This window comes from Miniopterus schreibersii (genome assembly GCF_964146895.1).
Source record: "Miniopterus schreibersii genome assembly, chromosome: 11".
NCBI lineage: Eukaryota > Metazoa > Chordata > Mammalia > Chiroptera > Miniopteridae > Miniopterus > Miniopterus schreibersii.
The window spans coordinates 686,819-703,674 of NC_138111.1; the positions used below are offsets into that span (position 1 = coordinate 686,819).

At 60.3% G+C, this 16,856-nt stretch overlaps 1 protein-coding gene across 4 annotated transcripts in view; it reads right to left on the reverse strand.

The window, feature by feature from the left end:
* PNPLA7 (patatin like domain 7, lysophospholipase) overlaps positions 1–16,856 on the reverse strand; it is a 31,525-nt gene that overhangs the window by 10,001 nt on the left and 4,668 nt on the right. For all 4 annotated transcript variants that reach the window (XM_081151782.1, XM_081151784.1, XM_081151781.1 and 1 more), the window contains 17 exons: positions 16,342–16,433; positions 16,095–16,235; positions 15,403–15,562; positions 13,341–13,421; positions 11,661–11,789; positions 11,214–11,294; positions 10,369–10,495; positions 9,280–9,420; positions 8,867–8,955; positions 8,611–8,757; positions 7,770–7,847; positions 6,108–6,313; positions 4,317–4,448; positions 3,694–3,817; positions 3,128–3,241; positions 2,390–2,459; positions 131–280 (listed from right to left, as the gene is read on the reverse strand). In XM_081151782.1, the coding sequence (XP_081007908.1) occupies positions 131–280; positions 2,390–2,459; positions 3,128–3,241; positions 3,694–3,817; positions 4,317–4,448; positions 6,108–6,313; positions 7,770–7,847; positions 8,611–8,757; positions 8,867–8,955; positions 9,280–9,420; positions 10,369–10,495; positions 11,214–11,294; positions 11,661–11,789; positions 13,341–13,421; positions 15,403–15,562; positions 16,095–16,235; positions 16,342–16,433 (2,062 nt within the window). The remainder of the gene's footprint in view (positions 1–130; positions 281–2,389; positions 2,460–3,127; positions 3,242–3,693; positions 3,818–4,316; positions 4,449–6,107; positions 6,314–7,769; positions 7,848–8,610; positions 8,758–8,866; positions 8,956–9,279; positions 9,421–10,368; positions 10,496–11,213; positions 11,295–11,660; positions 11,790–13,340; positions 13,422–15,402; positions 15,563–16,094; positions 16,236–16,341; positions 16,434–16,856) is intronic.

Here is a 16,856-nt window from a genome sequence, read left to right on the forward strand (position 1 = left end):
CGTGCAGTCCCCTCCGCAGCTCCCCCAGGGCTCGGCCTCAAAGGCGCCACCACCTGCAGGTGCAGAAGAACCTGGGAGGGCCCAGGCGGGAGGAGGGTCTGGCCAGACCCCAGCCAAGAGCCAGGCTTACCGATGGCGCTGAGGGCGTGCCGGAGCTCCAGGGCAAAGGCGGTGAGGGGCACGTCTTCCGACACGGGCATGATGGCCACCGTGGACAGGTTGCTGGCAGGATTCCCCGAGTCCCACTTGCTGCCGGTAGAGTGGAGCCCAAACTGGTGACCTGGAAGCACAGGGTCATGGGTGGGCCTGAGGGGTCAGCACCTCTGTGAGGACACCGTGGCACAAGCAGCCAGGACGAGAGTCGGGAACCAGGGCTCCCCCTCCCCTGCCCTGCGTGCTGCCCCTCCTGCCAAAACGCCCTCTGGGTGGGCTGGAGAGCGGGATCACAATGAGGAAACAGCCAATGACCCTGAAGACAGATCGGAAGAAACTGGTCCCCGTGAACAGCGGGGGGAGAGGTGAAGATGGACGATGCCCAGAGCCTCTGGGACACCAGCAAGGGTCTGACGCTGTCACTGGGATTCCAGGGGAGCAGAGCGCGCAGGGCCAAAGAATATTTGAAGAAAAAAGGCCGAAAACCCCCCAAATTGGGGAAACATACAAACCCACAGATTCAAGATACAAGTCTAGGAAGACGGGCAAACTCCCAACAGGATAAATCCAAAGAAATCAACACCCAGAGGCTCCAAAATCAAATTTCTAAAAAGGCTCTGACCACAGGCAGAGCTGCGATGCCCCGTCCGCCTGCAGGAGGGTCCCCGTCAGCAGCTCTGGAGCTGGGAAGGCAGGGGCACCTGTACAGAACCGCAGGAAATGTCTCCAGGACAAAGGGGAGGCACCGGTGGGGAAGCTGGGCGAAGGCAGGTGACCTTGTGGCCAGCAGGCCTGCTCTTCAACAGCCACTAAGAGCAGAGCTGCGTCAGAGAGGAGGCTGCTGAGGACGAGCCTGGGGCCCAGGTGAGGGGACAGTGGCGGACGTCAGGCACTCGTCCCCGAGCTTTCAACACCCCTGACGGGTAAAAGCAAAAGGCCTAACGCTGCGCAAGGGCTTTTCAACGCACGCAGAGGTCACTTCTTTTTTAACCCTCACCTGATATGTTTTTTAAAACCGACTTGAGAGAGAGGGAGAGGGTGAGAGAAACATCAACGTGAGAAACATGGCTCGGCTGCCTCCCATACATACCTGACGGGGGACTGAACACACAACCTAGGTATTTGCCCTAAATGGGAATCAAACCCATGACCTTTCAGTGCACAGGACGACACTCCACCGAGCCCCTAGCCAGGGCCGCAGAGGTGACACGTAACAGCCACACCTAAGGACGTGACCAAGCAGCGACAAGTGTCCACCCTGCACCAAAGTGACACGATGTTGGCGTGAGAGACAGGACAGGTTGGGTATGGGCACTGCGGTCCGGGGAGCAAGTACTGGAAGTGCCCCGTGAAGAGAAATCACCGCAGGTTAGCAAAGACGGAACATCAGAAAGTCTCAAGTAACCGAAAAGAGGAGAGTGGAATTAGACTAAAAAAGAGGGGGAACAGAAAGGAAGTAAAAAAGTGACAGACGTGACTCCTAACATGAATAATTACATCAAACGTAAGTGGGCTAAACACAAATAAAAAGACACAGATTGTCAGAAGGAAACAGCCCAAGTCTGTGCTTCCTACAAGAAACTCGCTTCAGACACAACCGTACAGGTTGGTTAAGAGTGCAACGAAACAGACACACCGTGAGTTGAACAGCATCTCCCAGCACCTCAGCATCTCCCAGAACCTCAGCATCTCCCAGAACCTCAGCATCTCCCAGAACCTCAACATCTCCCAGAACCTCAACATCTCCCAGAACCTCAGAATGGGGCCTCACTTGGAGACAGGCTCTTTGCGGGTGTAACTGCCCGGGATGAGTCCCTCTAGCGAGATTGACACCCGCCACCCCCTGCCGCCTCCAGGGGCACGTCTGCGCAGCCCTCCACTCGTCCCCCCCACATTCGATACTGTGCCAGGGTCTCCACGGTGAGAGTGCAGACAGAGCCCTGCCCTCCTGCAGCTCACATGCTGGTGCAGGACACGGTCAACCACCACTGACTAGAGACACGCGACGTCGAGCGGCTGTCGGGTGGTGACAAGTGCAGAGGAGAAACTTGAAGCCAACAAGGGGAACCGAGGAGCTGAGAGCCCTGGGGGGCCCAGGCTCCGGGGGGCTGCGCTGAGGCGGCGGCTGGGCTGGAGGCGGAGCAGGTCTGCTGCAGGTGAAGGGGACGGTCCTGGGGCAGCCGGGAGGCGGAGCCCGGTGCTGGGGAGCGTGGGTGGGGTGGGGTGGGGGGCTCACCAGCCGCTGCTCCCTGCTGGAGGCTGCCCAGGATCTTCTCTCCCAAGAGGTGAATCAGCCGAGTCACAACCTGGGCAGAGAAGGAACAGCCCCAATGACACTTCAAACCAAGAAGTACCTTGGATCCGTGTCCCAAAGCCAGCAGGCTGTACACGGCTCCAGGCCACGGTGGGTGACGGGCCAGGAGTCTGGTCAGTGTGACGAAACCTCTCGCCATCCCACTATCTGGACCCGGACATGCGCTGTCCCTTTGTCCAGTGTGTCCATCTTCGCGCCCGCCCGTCAGTCACTTGGGGATGGCGGCTCCTGGTTTCCCGTGGGAAGCCCTGCCGTGGGGTGGAACAGACCTGGCCCCACGGGGCGCAGCCAGGCCTCCATGCTGCACCCTCCCGCCAGGCAGAGCGCATGCCAGCGGCTTCAGTGTTTTAACTATTTGTTTCAGCTGACGTTGTTTTCGGAATAAACAGTCTGTTAGACCTGAGAGGTCTCCTTTCGCTCCTGTTTCATTTAGTGTTTATCAGAAACGGCTGGACTCCGTCACGTGTGCCTCGACAGAGCCACAGCATCTCTCTTAATTTTCGCCGTAACTGATCATATTTTAGTAGCCTCCCAACACTGGACTAGCATTCCTTGAACGAGACACACGTTTTATAGCTGGCTTGCTAATGTCTGGAGTATTACGGTACTCACACAGTGCGGACGCCCTGCCTCCCCACGCGCCCCGCCCAGAGCCCTTACCTGAGGGTACCTGCGCTTGATGGACGTCAGGGCTCCTGCCGGAAGCTTGGCCAGCTCCGAGTCCCGGACTGCGTGCACCGTGGTCGCTCTGGGCTGGTGGGTGAGCGTCTCCACCTGAGGAAGAGAAGCTGGGGTGCTGGGGCCACACCACTCTCCCTCACTGCCCTGCACCCCAAACCAGAGGGCAGAACCCCGCAGCACTTCCTGAAGGTGGCGTGCAGGTGAGAAACAGGCCCCCGGCCAGTGGAGGATGCCTCGGCGGGAGCTCCTGGGGGCACCCCACCTGCCAGAGGCCAAAGGGCCCCAGCACCCCAGACAGCCAGTTACCCACAGCCAGGGCCTGGTTCTACACGCAGTCTCCTGGGGCAGGGCCCCACCCCTGCCAGTTGCCCCCGGAGACCTCTGACCCTTGGATTCCACCAGTGCTGCAGCCCAGGCTGGAAGCAGGCAAACCCGCCTCAGAAAACTGAAAACCGCGGGGGCCTTGCCCCCTCCCCATGCCATGTTGAGGGCTCCCTCCCTCACCCAGCTAAGGGCAGCACCCAGTGGATGGCACCCAGCCCTACCACTCCGATGAGGTCTCCGCGGCCGTACTCCCCGGCCAGGCGCTTTTTGAGGTCGTCCTTGCGGATCACTGAGCGCAGACGGCCACTGAGGACGATGTAGGTGCAGTCCGACTTGTCCCCCTGCCTGCAGGGACGGGGCGCTGGGAGTGGGCAGGGCACCGGCCAGGAGCCCTCGGCCACCCAATGTAGGAAAAAAAGAAGTAATCCAGTCTTCTCACTAAATTATTTTAGTTTGGGAAACGCAGTTCTTTTCCATGAAAAAATAGGTCTCCAGCGTGTAACAGGTCCACGGTGATTTTTAGATAAATGATGAAACGTTTAAAATTTCCTTAATTTCGATTTTTAATAGCTAAGGAAAGCTGACAGCTATGACCCAGGTCTGAACCCAGCCGTCACTGGGGAGCCAGGGACACCCCGAGGTCACAGGGGGTAGGGAGCAGAAGCACATCACAAACGCCGCTGTGCCCTCTCCCGCTGGGGCCGTTTCCAAGGCAGGTACGGGTTTGCTGTGCCCACTGCGTGCAGGTGAGCTGAGCCCAAGCCCAGCAGCCGGTCACGTGAAGCCCCTGGGTCTCCATATCTCACCCCCTCCCGCAGCCCTGTGCCCCGCGCCCCGCGCCCACCTGTACACGGCGCGCCCGGCCTCCACCTCCATCCAGTCCAGGGCGAAGTCGATCTGCCGCACGAAGGACGACATGCGCTTCACCACCGTGTGCGCCACGCCCAGGACCACGGTCGGCTGCTTCCGCATGATTCTGCCGAGGGCCCAGAGTCACTACGGCCGAGCCCACCAGCCCGTTCCCCCCTCAGCCACGGCACCTGCGAGTGCACAGGACCTGCACCCCCCCACGCGTCAAACCGCGACTCCCACTCAGCAGGTGACGCAGACGGGCCAGGGGCCGGGACAGAGCCCAGATGCCACCTGCTCCATCTGCCCCGTGTGCCCAGCGGCCGGCGGCTTCGGGAGAGCCTGTGAGGCCCCTCTCAGCTGTCACCACCCCATGGGGCACAGACCACGCGTGAGGCCCATCCCAGCCATGGGTGGCAGGGTCCCTGCCCCATGATGTGCCACAAAGATGGGGTGGGATGTGGAGGGGCAGGGCAGAGAGAGGCCTGTGGGCACCTGATCGACCTGCCTCCCTGGCTGCCCTGTCAACAGGCTGCTGAGGGTGAGAGCAGAACCCGGGGCCCCGCTGTCCTGTGGAGGCAGCCGTGCGGGTGGGGAACAGCTCGAGGGCTGCAAGGGGCTGGACTGGGCGACGCGGGGATGCAGCCCGAGCAGTGGGTGGCTGTAGTGACAGTCACTAAGGTGACAAAGGCGGGAGCCGAGCAGACTGGGGACCTGGAGCTCTGCTCTGAGGCCTATGGGGAAACCCCTGCGACAGCCCAGGGTAAAGTCTGACAGCAGAGACACAGGAGCCAGAGCTTGAGGGAGGTGGGGAGACGCGATCCGGGGCATGACACCCCAGGCGCAGGAGGACCCTCGGGAGAGCAGCCCGGCGGGCGCAGGGCAGGAGCTGCCGCGTCAGGGACTCATGCTGGGAGCGCACAGGAGGACTCGGGGACACACACGGACAGACACACAGACAGACATGCTCAAGGACATACGCAGACACACGGACACAGACTCAGGGCACACACACGGACAGACACACAGACAGACATGCTCAAGGACATACGCAGACACACGGACACACAGACTCGGGGACACACACGGACAGACACACAGACAGACATGCTCAAGGACATACGCAGACACACGGACACACAGACTCGGGGACACACACGGACAGACACACAGACAGACATGCTCAAGGACATACGCAGACACACGGACACACAGACTCGGGGACACACACGGACAGACACACAGACAGACATGCTCAAGGACATACGCAGACACACGGACACACAGACTCAGGGCACACACGGACAGACACACAGACAGACATGCTCAAGGACATACGCAGACACACGGACACACAGACTGGGGGACACACATGGACACACAGACACACACAGACACGAGGACACAGAGGCACCAGGCCACGCTCCCCAGCAGGCTGCTCACACGTCCGGGCGCGGGGCCTGGGGGGCTGGGGGGACGGCCAGGATTTCCATGGGGCCCAGGGGACTGGCTGGCCTGAGAAGCAGCCCAGTTTGCCTCGGCTTCCGGAGGCTGAAGGTGTGGCGGCCGCCCCGCAGCATGACACCCCTTCCTGCCATTCCCTCTCCCCCCGTCCTGCCCTTCTCCCCAAAACACCTCTCCTCAAGTAGGAGCAGAGCAGGGGCAGGGCCTGGAAAGCGCCCGGCGTGGGCCCCACCACAGCCACGGCCCTTGCAAAACGCAGGTGCCACCAGAGCCAGCGGGCCCCGCGAGGCGGAGCAGGAGGCGGGCGTGACGGGGGGCTCACTCGTAGAAGTGCGCCTTGGAGATGGACAGGAAGCTGCAGTCCCTGTTGGCCCTGATGGTGAAGATGAGGGGCTCGCCGGTGAGCACGGCCAGCTGGCCCACCACCTCCCCGGGGCGCGTGACGAACAGGCAGCTGTCCTCCTCGCTGTCGATCTTCCGCTGGTACACGTGCAGCAGCCCCGAGACCACGAAGATGACGTTCACGTCCTGACAAGACAGGCCGCGGCCCAGGTCGGCTCAGCCCCCGGCGTCCGACACCCCCCGCTGCCCTGCGCGTGGGCAGTCCTCCACGTCCACACCTCGCCGGGCTCAGCCCCTGCCAACTGCTGTGTCACCTGGGTGTGGGCGATGCCCCTGCAGAGCGTGAGGGGCCCAGGGAGCAGGTCTCAGGCGTGGGCTGCTGTGCCAGCCAGGCCGCTCTGAAGGCAGAGCGACCAGAGCACCGGCTCTCTCGCCCGGAGCACCCGGCTCTCACCCCAGCACCGCTCTCACCCACAGCATCCGGCTCTCACCCCAGCACCGCTCTCACCCCAGCACCGCTCTCACCCCAGCACCCGGCTCTCACCCCAGCACCCGCTCTCACCCCAGCACCGCTCTCACCCCAGCACCCGCTCTCACCCACAGCACCCGGCTCTCACCCCAGCACCGCTCTCACCCCAGCACCGCTCTCACCCACAGCATCCGGCTCTCACCCCAGCACCCGCTCTCACCCCAGCTCCCGCTCTCACCCCAGCACCGCTCTCACCCCAGCACCGCTCTCACCCCAGCACCCGGCTCTCACCCCAGCTCCCGCTCTCACCCCAGCACCGCTCTCACCCCAGCACCGCTCTCACCCCAGCACCGCTCTCACCCCAGCACCCGGCTCTCACCCCAGCACCGCTCTCACCCCAGCACCGCTCTCACCCCAGCACCGCTCTCACCCCAGCACCGCTCTCACCCCAGCACCCGGCTCTCACCCCAGCACCCGCTCTCACCCACAGCACCCGGCTCTCACCCCAGCACCGCTCTCACCCCAGCACCGCTCTCACCCCAGCACCGCTCTCACCCACAGCATCCGGCTCTCACCCCAGCTCCCGCTCTCACCCCAGCACCGCTCTCACCCCAGCACCGCTCTCACCCCAGCACCCGGCTCTCACCCCAGCACCGCTCTCACCCCAGCACCGCTCTCACCCCAGCACCCGGCTCTCACCCCAGCTCCCGCTCTCACCCCAGCACCGCTCTCACCCCAGCACCGCTCTCACCCCAGCACCACTCTCACCCCAGCACCCGGCTCTCACCCCAGCACCGCTCTCACCCACAGCACCCGGCTCTCACCCCAGCACCGCTCTCACCCCAGCTCCCGCTCTCACCCCAGCACCCGCTCTCACACCGTTTGGTGTGTCTCTCAGAAGCAGGAATGAGACTCACGTAGGGAAAAAACTATTTTCATCTCATCTGTGTTCGAGGACGGAGAACACGGTTTTCTCCTGACTGCGAGGGAGACCAGCAGGTACGCGTGTGCACACATGCGAGAGCAGATACGCACCCACCCCATGAGGGGGACAAGCCCCAGGGAAGGAGCCTTTCTGGGGACAGTGGCAAGACGCCCCGCATCGTGTGTCCGGAGGGTTCCCTACAGCGCTGGGTGCCCCATGACCCCCCCCAACCTCGGCCTTCCACTCACCTGGTCTCCCTGCCTGGATACCACTGTGCCCCCTGGGACGTGAAGAAACGTCACCCGGCCGTCTAGCAGCGAAGGGTCCTGAAGACAGAAACGTGGCATCAACACAGGAGCCCAGAGAAACGCGCTGAGTGGAGGCTGCACAGGACCCACGGAGGCGGAGTGGACCCCAGAGCAGACTGCCGCTCATGGACACCCAAGTGGCAGTGTTGGCACAGGAAGGATGGGCACCACAGGGGGAGGGCTGTAGAGCTGTGGGCCCGTGAGGGACAAACAGTGAGAACAGGGCCCAGAAGGACCGGCCGGCGTGGCTCAGGGGTTGAGCATCGACCCAGGAACCAAGAGGTGGCCAGATGGATTCCCGGGCGGGGCACGTGCCTGGGCTGCGGGCTGGACCGCAGTCGGGGGCCTGCAGGAGGCAGCCGATCAATGACTCTCATCATTGACGCTTCCACCTCTGTCTCCCTCTCCCTTCCTCTCTCTAAAATCAATAAAAACGTATTTATAAAAACAGGTGAGGGGGAGAGGGTCAGACACGTGCATGGGACGGAGGCCTGGCCGGGAGCGGTCACTTTAACCCTCACCAGTGTCCTGGCGTCCCGTCTGCTGGACAGAAGTGACCAGTGGCCCTTCCCTGTCCCCAGCAGGCAGCTGTGCACGGCGAGGATGAGGCCACCCCGAGCCCCGCACACAGCAGGTCCCGCCTCAGGCAGGGGCTGTGGCCCTGGGCCCTGGGACACGCCGCCCGAAAGGGTGGGTGCCGTGAAGACAGGAGCCCGCGGGAGTCAGAGGCCCGCCCACCTCGGCGCAGCCGGGAGACGGGGCCGGGGGCCAGGGCACCTACGTCCAGCTTCATCAGGGTCAGCAGGTCCTTCTTGGCAGCTCTGAAGATGGCGTCTGTGTTCGTGCTGGTGACGGTCTCCTCCGACTTGCAGTCGGCGTAGTGGAAGACAGCAGAGGGGGTCTCGGCGACAATCACGCTCTTCTTGGACTTGAGACGAGAAGGGACAGGCGGTCAGAGGGACGGGCAAGGAAGGGATGTGGGGCCACCAGTGCAGGGCAGGGAGAGCCGAAGGGGGTGCGAGGAGGGCACCACCCACCTTGCTGGCCCCGGCGCCCTTGGGGCACTCCTCTGCATGCAGGGGGACCCTGGCACGGTCACAGGCCATCCGCAGATCAGAGGTGGCACCTGCAGACAGAAGGGAGACTCAGGACCATGCTGGTGGCGAGGGCCCGCTGGGCACCCCCGATACCCATGGACCATGGATGAGACTCAATTCCTAGAGCGACACTGCCAAGCAGTTGTGCCTTCCAAATGGGCAAAGTTCCAGTGTCAGCCAATCTAGCCCCAGATACTACAAATTTGGCCGCTAGGTCTGCCTCCCAGGCTACCAGGCACAAGCTGGGCACTCTCCCCACAGACGCAGGGCCCTCCACCCACATGTCAGGCGTGTCCTGACCTTTCAGCAGCTGGAGGGGAGGGAACTCTGCTCCCGTGTCACCTGCTCCTTACCTGGTGGAGCCGGAGCACCCTGGTCGCCAGCCTGGGCCTGGCTGAGCTCATCTGAGATCTCCTCATGGACAGAAGGCAGTGGGACAGAGTGACTCCTCTTCAGTAGAGGCCCAGAGGGGGCTACCCGGCTGCCCCCATGGTCTGCGGGGAGGACATGGGCATGAGGCGGGGTCTCTGGCCCCACAGCAGCACAAACCACCTGTCTCAGGCCCCGGGACAGCCTAAGCACACCTGCCCCCCAGGCCACAATCTCATCACCTGCACCTGCCTGCCCATCACCTGTGTCCACCTGCCCAGGCGACTGATGAACAAGGGAAAGCCCCAGACCCAGGCCCTGCTCTGCCCCGTCGCCAGGGTCTCCCTTAACTGGCCAGTTCCTTGCTGCCGGTCGAGCACCTTGAAGGTTGGCTCCTGCCCCAGGTGGAAGCCATGGTGCCCTTCTCAGTGCGACTCCCATTCGAGGGAGCCCCCTGGGCACACCTGGATGAGCCTGGCCAGCCTCAGCAGCCACTGGCCCCTCAGGTGAGTGAGCCCACACAACTTTCCAGGAAGGACCCTGAGCAACACGGCTTCACTGAATTTCCATACCATCAGCCACTTGTATTAAACATGTTAGTGTGGCCCGGCCGGCATGGCTCAGTGGTTGAGCATCGACCTAGGATCCAGGAGATCACGGTTAGATTCCTGGTCAGGGCACATGCCCAGGTCGTGGGCTCGATCACCAGTTAGGGGTGTGCCAGAGGCAGCTAATCAATGACTCCCATCATTGATGTTTCTCTCTCCCTTCCTCTCTCTGAAATCAACAAATATATATTAAAAAATAACAAAACAAAAAGAGTTAGTGTGACTGCATGTTCCACATTACCTGGAGGGGGCTCCTGGCCAAGGAACCTTAGTGGTCAGTTTCTTTCCCCAAATCAAGGCCCCTCTTTAGATCTCAGAGCAGCATGGTCAGAGCACAAAACTCAGAACCTACTCCCCAAACACCTTCTCCCTGGGGACAAGTCCCTCAGCAGAGACAGGGAGACAGCGTGCGACCAGAGGCCAGCGTGGGGAAAGGAGGCCTGGACTCGGGAGGGAGGTAAGTACCTGGGTCGCAGGACTCCTGGGGCCGCAGGGACCGCTCCAGCCGCTCCTCAGGGCCACTGGACATCTGCCTCTTGACCTTTGCAGCGGCCACGCTGGCTACAGACACAAGGGGGATGGCCTGGCTCTCCTGGGGCGTGAGAAAGGTGCTGCCCTCAGCATCCAAGGCTCCCGGACGAACACGTACCCGTGAGGAACAGACACATCGCGGGGGGGGGGGGGGGGGGGGGGGGGGGCCAGGGTCGGCGTTTTACCAGTTCGGTAAAAGGAGAACTGGTTTGTTCAAGGTGATGAGACCCGGAAAATTTAAATTACAGTCAAAACTGTGAGAAACCATAATACTCCTCATTAAAATGGGAAATATTGTAGAGAGGAAAGGATTTGCCCTAAGATACCCACAAGGATGGTGAGGAAGCCAGGATGGCACCAAGTCTGGGGAAGGTACTAGGAGAGACAGCACTTGGGGGCTGAGGGACCCAGGGGGGCTCCAACTGGCGCCCCCGACCAGCACCTGGCTTGCAGGACACAGCAGGTCACAACTGTCCCACCTCCTTCTCCCAAGGGCTCTGGGGGGTGGGAGGGAGCTTATCCCACCCCACAGCCACCTCCTCGACCCCACCCAGCCCTGACAGGAAGGAGGGTCAAGGGACCCCAGGGAAAAGAGGTGACCAAAGGAGCTGAGTTCAGACCACACTCGAGACTCTGCTGCAAGGGAACCACAGGGCAGGACAGCCCACTGGCAGATGGGCAGCAAGTGTCCACGAGAGACGAACTCTGGCATCGAGCAGGAGCCCACCTCCCAACCTGCTGACCACGGCCCATCCGTCGCCACCCCCAGCAGCACTTACGGGGTTGAAGAGCTCCGTGGTCAGGCCCAGGTAGTTGTGCAGAGCCAGGAAGGTGACCCTCTGCAGCCGCACCATGATGATCTGGGGGCAACAGGAGCCGCCAGGCCGTGAGCCACGTGGGCCTCGTGGGCCTGAAACCCCCCAGGTTTGACAATCACCACGATCACTTAAGATGCCAGCTCGGCGCGTTATTTCTGTAAGTTTCCTGTAAATCTAAAATTACTTCAAACAAGAAGTTTAAGACTAACACAGCTTTTGGGAGTAGTGGCAGACCTGAAGAACTCTCTGAGGTTATGAACATTAATCTTTATTACAGAATATAAACGACAAGGTTTCTAAAACGTCCCTTAGTCTTTCCTGCACCCGCCTGGAGCCTGCATGGCCAGTGGTCCATGCTGCCCATGTGGTCGGGCCCGCACAGGGATGCCACAACAGGGAAGCACCCACCTGCACCACCCTGACGAGGGTCTCGGGATACTTCTCAAACACTCCTTGGAAGGCCACAGCTGGAAGCCTGAGGACGGTGGAGGGGGAGGCGGCCCGGGCAGACACGGTCTTGTAGGGTGCGGTGTGGCCCTGTAATGACAAGCGCTTCCTGGGCCCTCAGCTGCCTGAGAGCTCGGGGCCGGCTCTCCAGGCCCCACCCTGCAACACCGTGAATGACACCCCAGCCCGAGCGGGCCTCCCTCGAGGCCACCTGGAGCCAGGTGACCCCCAGGTGGAGCCCCACCCAGTGAGCACCGAGGGAGAGGCTCAGCTCAGGGAGGCTGCCTGCCCCAAGGCCAGGTGTGGTCCCCATGCAGGGACCTCTGCCCTCTCTGGTGCACAGCTGGGTCCTGTCACCACCCTCTCCTCCCACCACTGGTTCCCAGCAACAACCCAGCTCTCTCCTGTCCAGATGGTTTTGCCTCTGTCAAAATGTCACACAGACGGAATCACACAGGGCCTGGCTCCTGTCACTGTGACGACACACCTGAGACACGTCACGCACTCAGGATTCAGCCCAGAGAGCGGCTGATGCAGGCACAGCGGTGTCCTTGTCCACAGGGTGAAGGACACGCGCTCCCAGTGTGGGGAACTATGCATAAAGTTGCTGCAGACACCCCCACACAGGGCGTGTGAGCCCGCGTTGCTCTTGCTGGGCACCTACCAGCCGTCTCCGCAGCGGCTGCACCCCTTGGCATCCCGCCAGTGAGAGGCTCAGGGACCCAAATGCACAACCCACTTGCACAGTCGGGGCGAGTGCGGGAGACAACCAACTGATGTTTCCCCCTCTCCCTCCCTCTCTTCCACTCTCTCTAAAAATCAACACCAAAAAAAATCTCCTGGTGAGGTTTAACCAAAAGTAAAAAGGTGCAACTTCCAAGGATAAGCTTAAATCAAATGCACCCGCTCAGTCGCACAGGCCTGTGTGCTGATGGAACCTGGCTGGCGTGCATGCAAATCTGGTTTATGGTTGTGGGTTTTACTCGGAAGAAAACCCTCGTGGGGGGTGGGGGTTGGGGGGAGCGAGGTGCTGAGCTGAGACTGCAGCTGGTGGCGGGCACACAGGCTGACTGTTCTATCTGTTGGCTGGTGAATGTTTAAAATGTCCCATAATAAAAAGTGTAAAATCCACAAGGTAACATGAGATGCTGTATTGTCGACTACACTGGCAAAAGTCACATTTCAGATGGCTCACTGCCTGGTGGGGTGAGGGTGACTGGGGGTCCAGCCTCTGTGAGGGGGTGCACGCTGGGGATCCAGTGAGTTTCTCCTAGGGACTGTCCTACAGACTGGACCTCAAACACTTGAAACGATGTCCACACAAGGTCACTCACTGAGACAGTGAACAGCAAAGACCGGGGACAGCAAAGGTACCATCAGCACAGAAGCCCCCGAGAGGGTCCCTGTGACACTCTGAGCTTTCTGAATCCTGGACCGTGAGCGCGACTCAGTCCAAACCCAATTGTTTAAGAAACAGCCCAGACCTGTGAGCAAGTGCCCAACTTTGCTTAAACACTCAGAGTTGCTCCCTTACACCCAACCTGGGGTCCCACTCCTCCTAGACACCCCCCCCCCCCGTGGACTGCTGGCCTTGGTGTCCCGGTGACTGTGGGGGGATCTGGGTGGGGGCGGGGCACTCACAGTGATGACGTCCAGGATGCTGAGCAGACTGTGCACGCTGTCCCCGGCCAGAACCTCTTTGACTGTCACCTCAGTGCCGTCCTGCATATGGGGAGCAGAGCATAGTGGTCCACTAGCAGGGGCTTGGCCCTGGCCAACTGAGCAAACCAGCCTCCACTGCCCATCTGGAGCGGCAGAGGCCATGCCCTGGCTGGTGTGCAAGGACCGGAGGTGATGGCCTCGAAAGCAGAGGACAGAAAGCATGAGGACAAATGAGAGGAGGACACCCAGCCAGTGGCATGACGTCCAACCAAAGGGCCTGTCCCTGTCCGAGGACAGAGTCTGGACTCCACTAAACCTCAGGGAGCCTGCTGCCCAACCAGAGGCGGTGAGGACCACGTTGACGTACTGTCAGTATAAACAATGACATTTTGATACATTTTTCCACTGGGTTAAAAGAGAAAGAAAACCACACGCTGAACGACGAGGACACGTTCTGAGAAATTCGTCTCTGGGTGATTTTGTGGCTGTGTGACCATCACAGGGGCAGGTACACACACCTTGGTGGTGGAGCCTGCTGCACACCTGGGCTGCACGGTGCAGCCAGTGCTCCTGGGCCACCAGCCTGGACAAAAAGTTAACTGTAGCAAGTCCAGAGGACACTGTAACACAGTAGTATTTGTGCCTAAACATAGGAAAGATACAGCAATGATACTATGTAACAGAAAACAGCCGGTGAGCTGTCCAGGGCACTGGGAGCTGCTGTGGGGAGTAGGACTGAGGGTGGGTGATATGAAGACATGACCTAGCACGACTGGACACCCTAAACACCCCACTTAGGCTACACTCAGTTCATAAAAAGACGTTTCTTCCTTCAATAATAAAGTAACCTTAGCTCACTGTAACATCTTTACTGTATAAACCTTTTAATGCTGTAAACTTTGCAACTTTATACAGTAAGAAAGTTACGGTAAGTAACCTCCTACGTCTGACATCACCACAGCTATGATGTCACTGGGCAATAGTTTTCTAGATCCTTTACAATCTTACGGGACCACCATCATAGGACCTGGACGTAGGCCATGTCCCTTCTGATTACCCACCAAGTCCAGTGGCAGACAAAGCTACACAAGGAAAAACTCTGGAGGCGCAAGGTGTGGAGGAACCATCCGGGTCGGGGCCCAGCCCCAGGGCTGGCAGGTGGTAACTTCTATAAGGTTGGGGAGTGACCTCGTGCAGTCGGGGTTTGCTAAGGTGACAGCTTTAAACAGTGACAAGCAGCCCGGCCGGCACGTCTCAATGGTTGAGTGTGGACCTATGAACCAGGAGGTCACTGGTTTGATTCCCAGTCAGGGCACATGCCCATGTTGCGGGGTTGATCCCCAGTAGGGGGCGTGCAGGAGGCAGCAGACCAATGACTTATCATTGATGTTTCTATCTCTCTCTCCTCCTTTTCTCTCTGAAATAAATAAATAAAATATTTTAAAAAAAAAAACAACCAGCAACAAGCAGTGGGAAGCGCGGGTCACACCACAGGGCAAATGAACCCCATGCCCGCCTGGCCTTGAGGTCACCCCTGGCAACTGTGACTAAAGGGTATAACCTGACAGAGGCAGGAAGCAAGTGTTTACCTTCCATGTGAATTAATACCTTCCTTCCTTCCTTAGAGTTAAAATTATAACCTGAAACCTGAAAATATAGCCAGGATACAACTGACCGAGGCAGATCAATACCCACCGTGAGCAGAGTTGTGAGGAAGTGGGAGGACATTTCAAAATGTCTAGAATGGATCGGGTGAAACACTGAAATAACCACTAATACCACTTAGCCCACTCAAGGAAACACACACATGTGTGAGTGAGACACCCGCCAGCATCTGAAGAAGAGCTGCATCCCAGTGTTGGGGTCAAAATGTGCCTTTCTCTTCCGAGAACTGAAACTTAAAACTTTGCACTAACTTCCCAATAAAAAAACTGATAAAAATTTAAGAGGGCAGACCTGTAGTAAAAACACAACAGACACGCACCCTCCACCTTGCTCCGTGTCCCCCGGGCCCCGCCCTGGCCGACACAGGTACTCTTACCCCGTCTTGGATGCAGACCTCCAGCCGCCCATCCTGTACCACATAGATGCTGGTGTCCGGCTCCCCCGGGCGGAAGACATGCTCCCCTTCGAGCAACTGCATGAAGACCATGTGTTTGCAGAGTTCCAGGAACAATGGCTTCTCAAAGTGGCCCAGGACCCTGCAAGAACCAGAGCGCGGGACCTTCCAGGAACAAGGGATGGCTGGACAGCCTTGGGAAGAGGCTGGCAGGGGTCCAGAGAGCTGGCTCCCAGGGCTGTGGCCTGGAGTCACCATCAGGACAGAAGCTTAAACTTTGGGAATCGCCATAAGCTGTCTTCAGCTCAAACAACTCTGGAGTCGTGACTATGCACCTGAACTGGATGCGTGGCCAGGTGGAGAAGTACCCCCCCTGGGACAGTGAAATGGGCTCGAAAGAGGGGAAGGGGGTTTCTAGGGAGAGGTGGAGGGGACCCAGGCTTGTGACTTTCGGTCCAGCCACACGCTTCCCACGCTGGCTCGGAGTTCCCTCCCGGGGGTGAAAACGCTGATGAGCAAAGAACTGGTGAGGAGGCCCCTCCGACTGCAGGGGCAGAGGCGGCAGGAGAGCAGCTTTGCTGACCGTCAGTCCATCGGGGCCATGGGGCATACTCCCCGGACGCCGGGCTGCGGCGGTCCCCAGCAAGTGTGGCGCTGTGCCCGGCCTCCCTTACCGAACGTTTTTCAGCATGTACAGAACCTCCAACGGCAGCTGAGAGTTCTTCACGTCGAACTCCGTGAGGTCAGCCTCCAGCAGGGAGGGCGGGGGTTCCTTCGGCTGCAGGGTAGGGTATTCCTTCTTGAAACGCAGGATCCTGCAAAGCAGAGATCCGGGCCCTGGAGCAGAGCCCCATGGCTGGGAGCTCAGCGGTGCCCGCTGGGGGGCTGGGCCAGGGCAGGGTCTGAGGGTGACCCCTGTACCTCTTAGCCAGAGACAGCACCTTGGCTCTCTTCCTCACTCGCTGCCGGGGGGCGGCTGTGCTCCCCACGAGTGTATGGGGGAGCGCGGTCACCTGCAGAGGGAAAGGGAGAGGCTGAGTCACCACCCTCAGACAGGCCAGACCCAGCCTGCCGTCAGCCGGCCCAGGACGTGGGGAACCAGCCTGCGTGCTGCTGACAACGACCCACACATGGTCCATCCCCATACCTCCAGCACCTGCTCCCAGAGCTCCCAGGCCCCTCCACCTGCAAGGATGCTGCTGCTCCGCCTCCCGGCAGCCGTGTGACCACCTCTCCCCACAGCCCTCTAAAGCCCGCCTGCCTGGCCCTGCCGCCTCCCTTCCCCTTCCAACCCGGGCTCTGCACAATCGTCTGGGTCTGGAGAGCTCTTCGCCCCTTCCCCACCGTCAAGGCCAACTCGACTGTCCCAGGCGGGTGGGCAGCAGTGTGGTGGGGGCGGAGTGCCTGGTTCCTACCCTGGACGCTGGTGGGCCCCC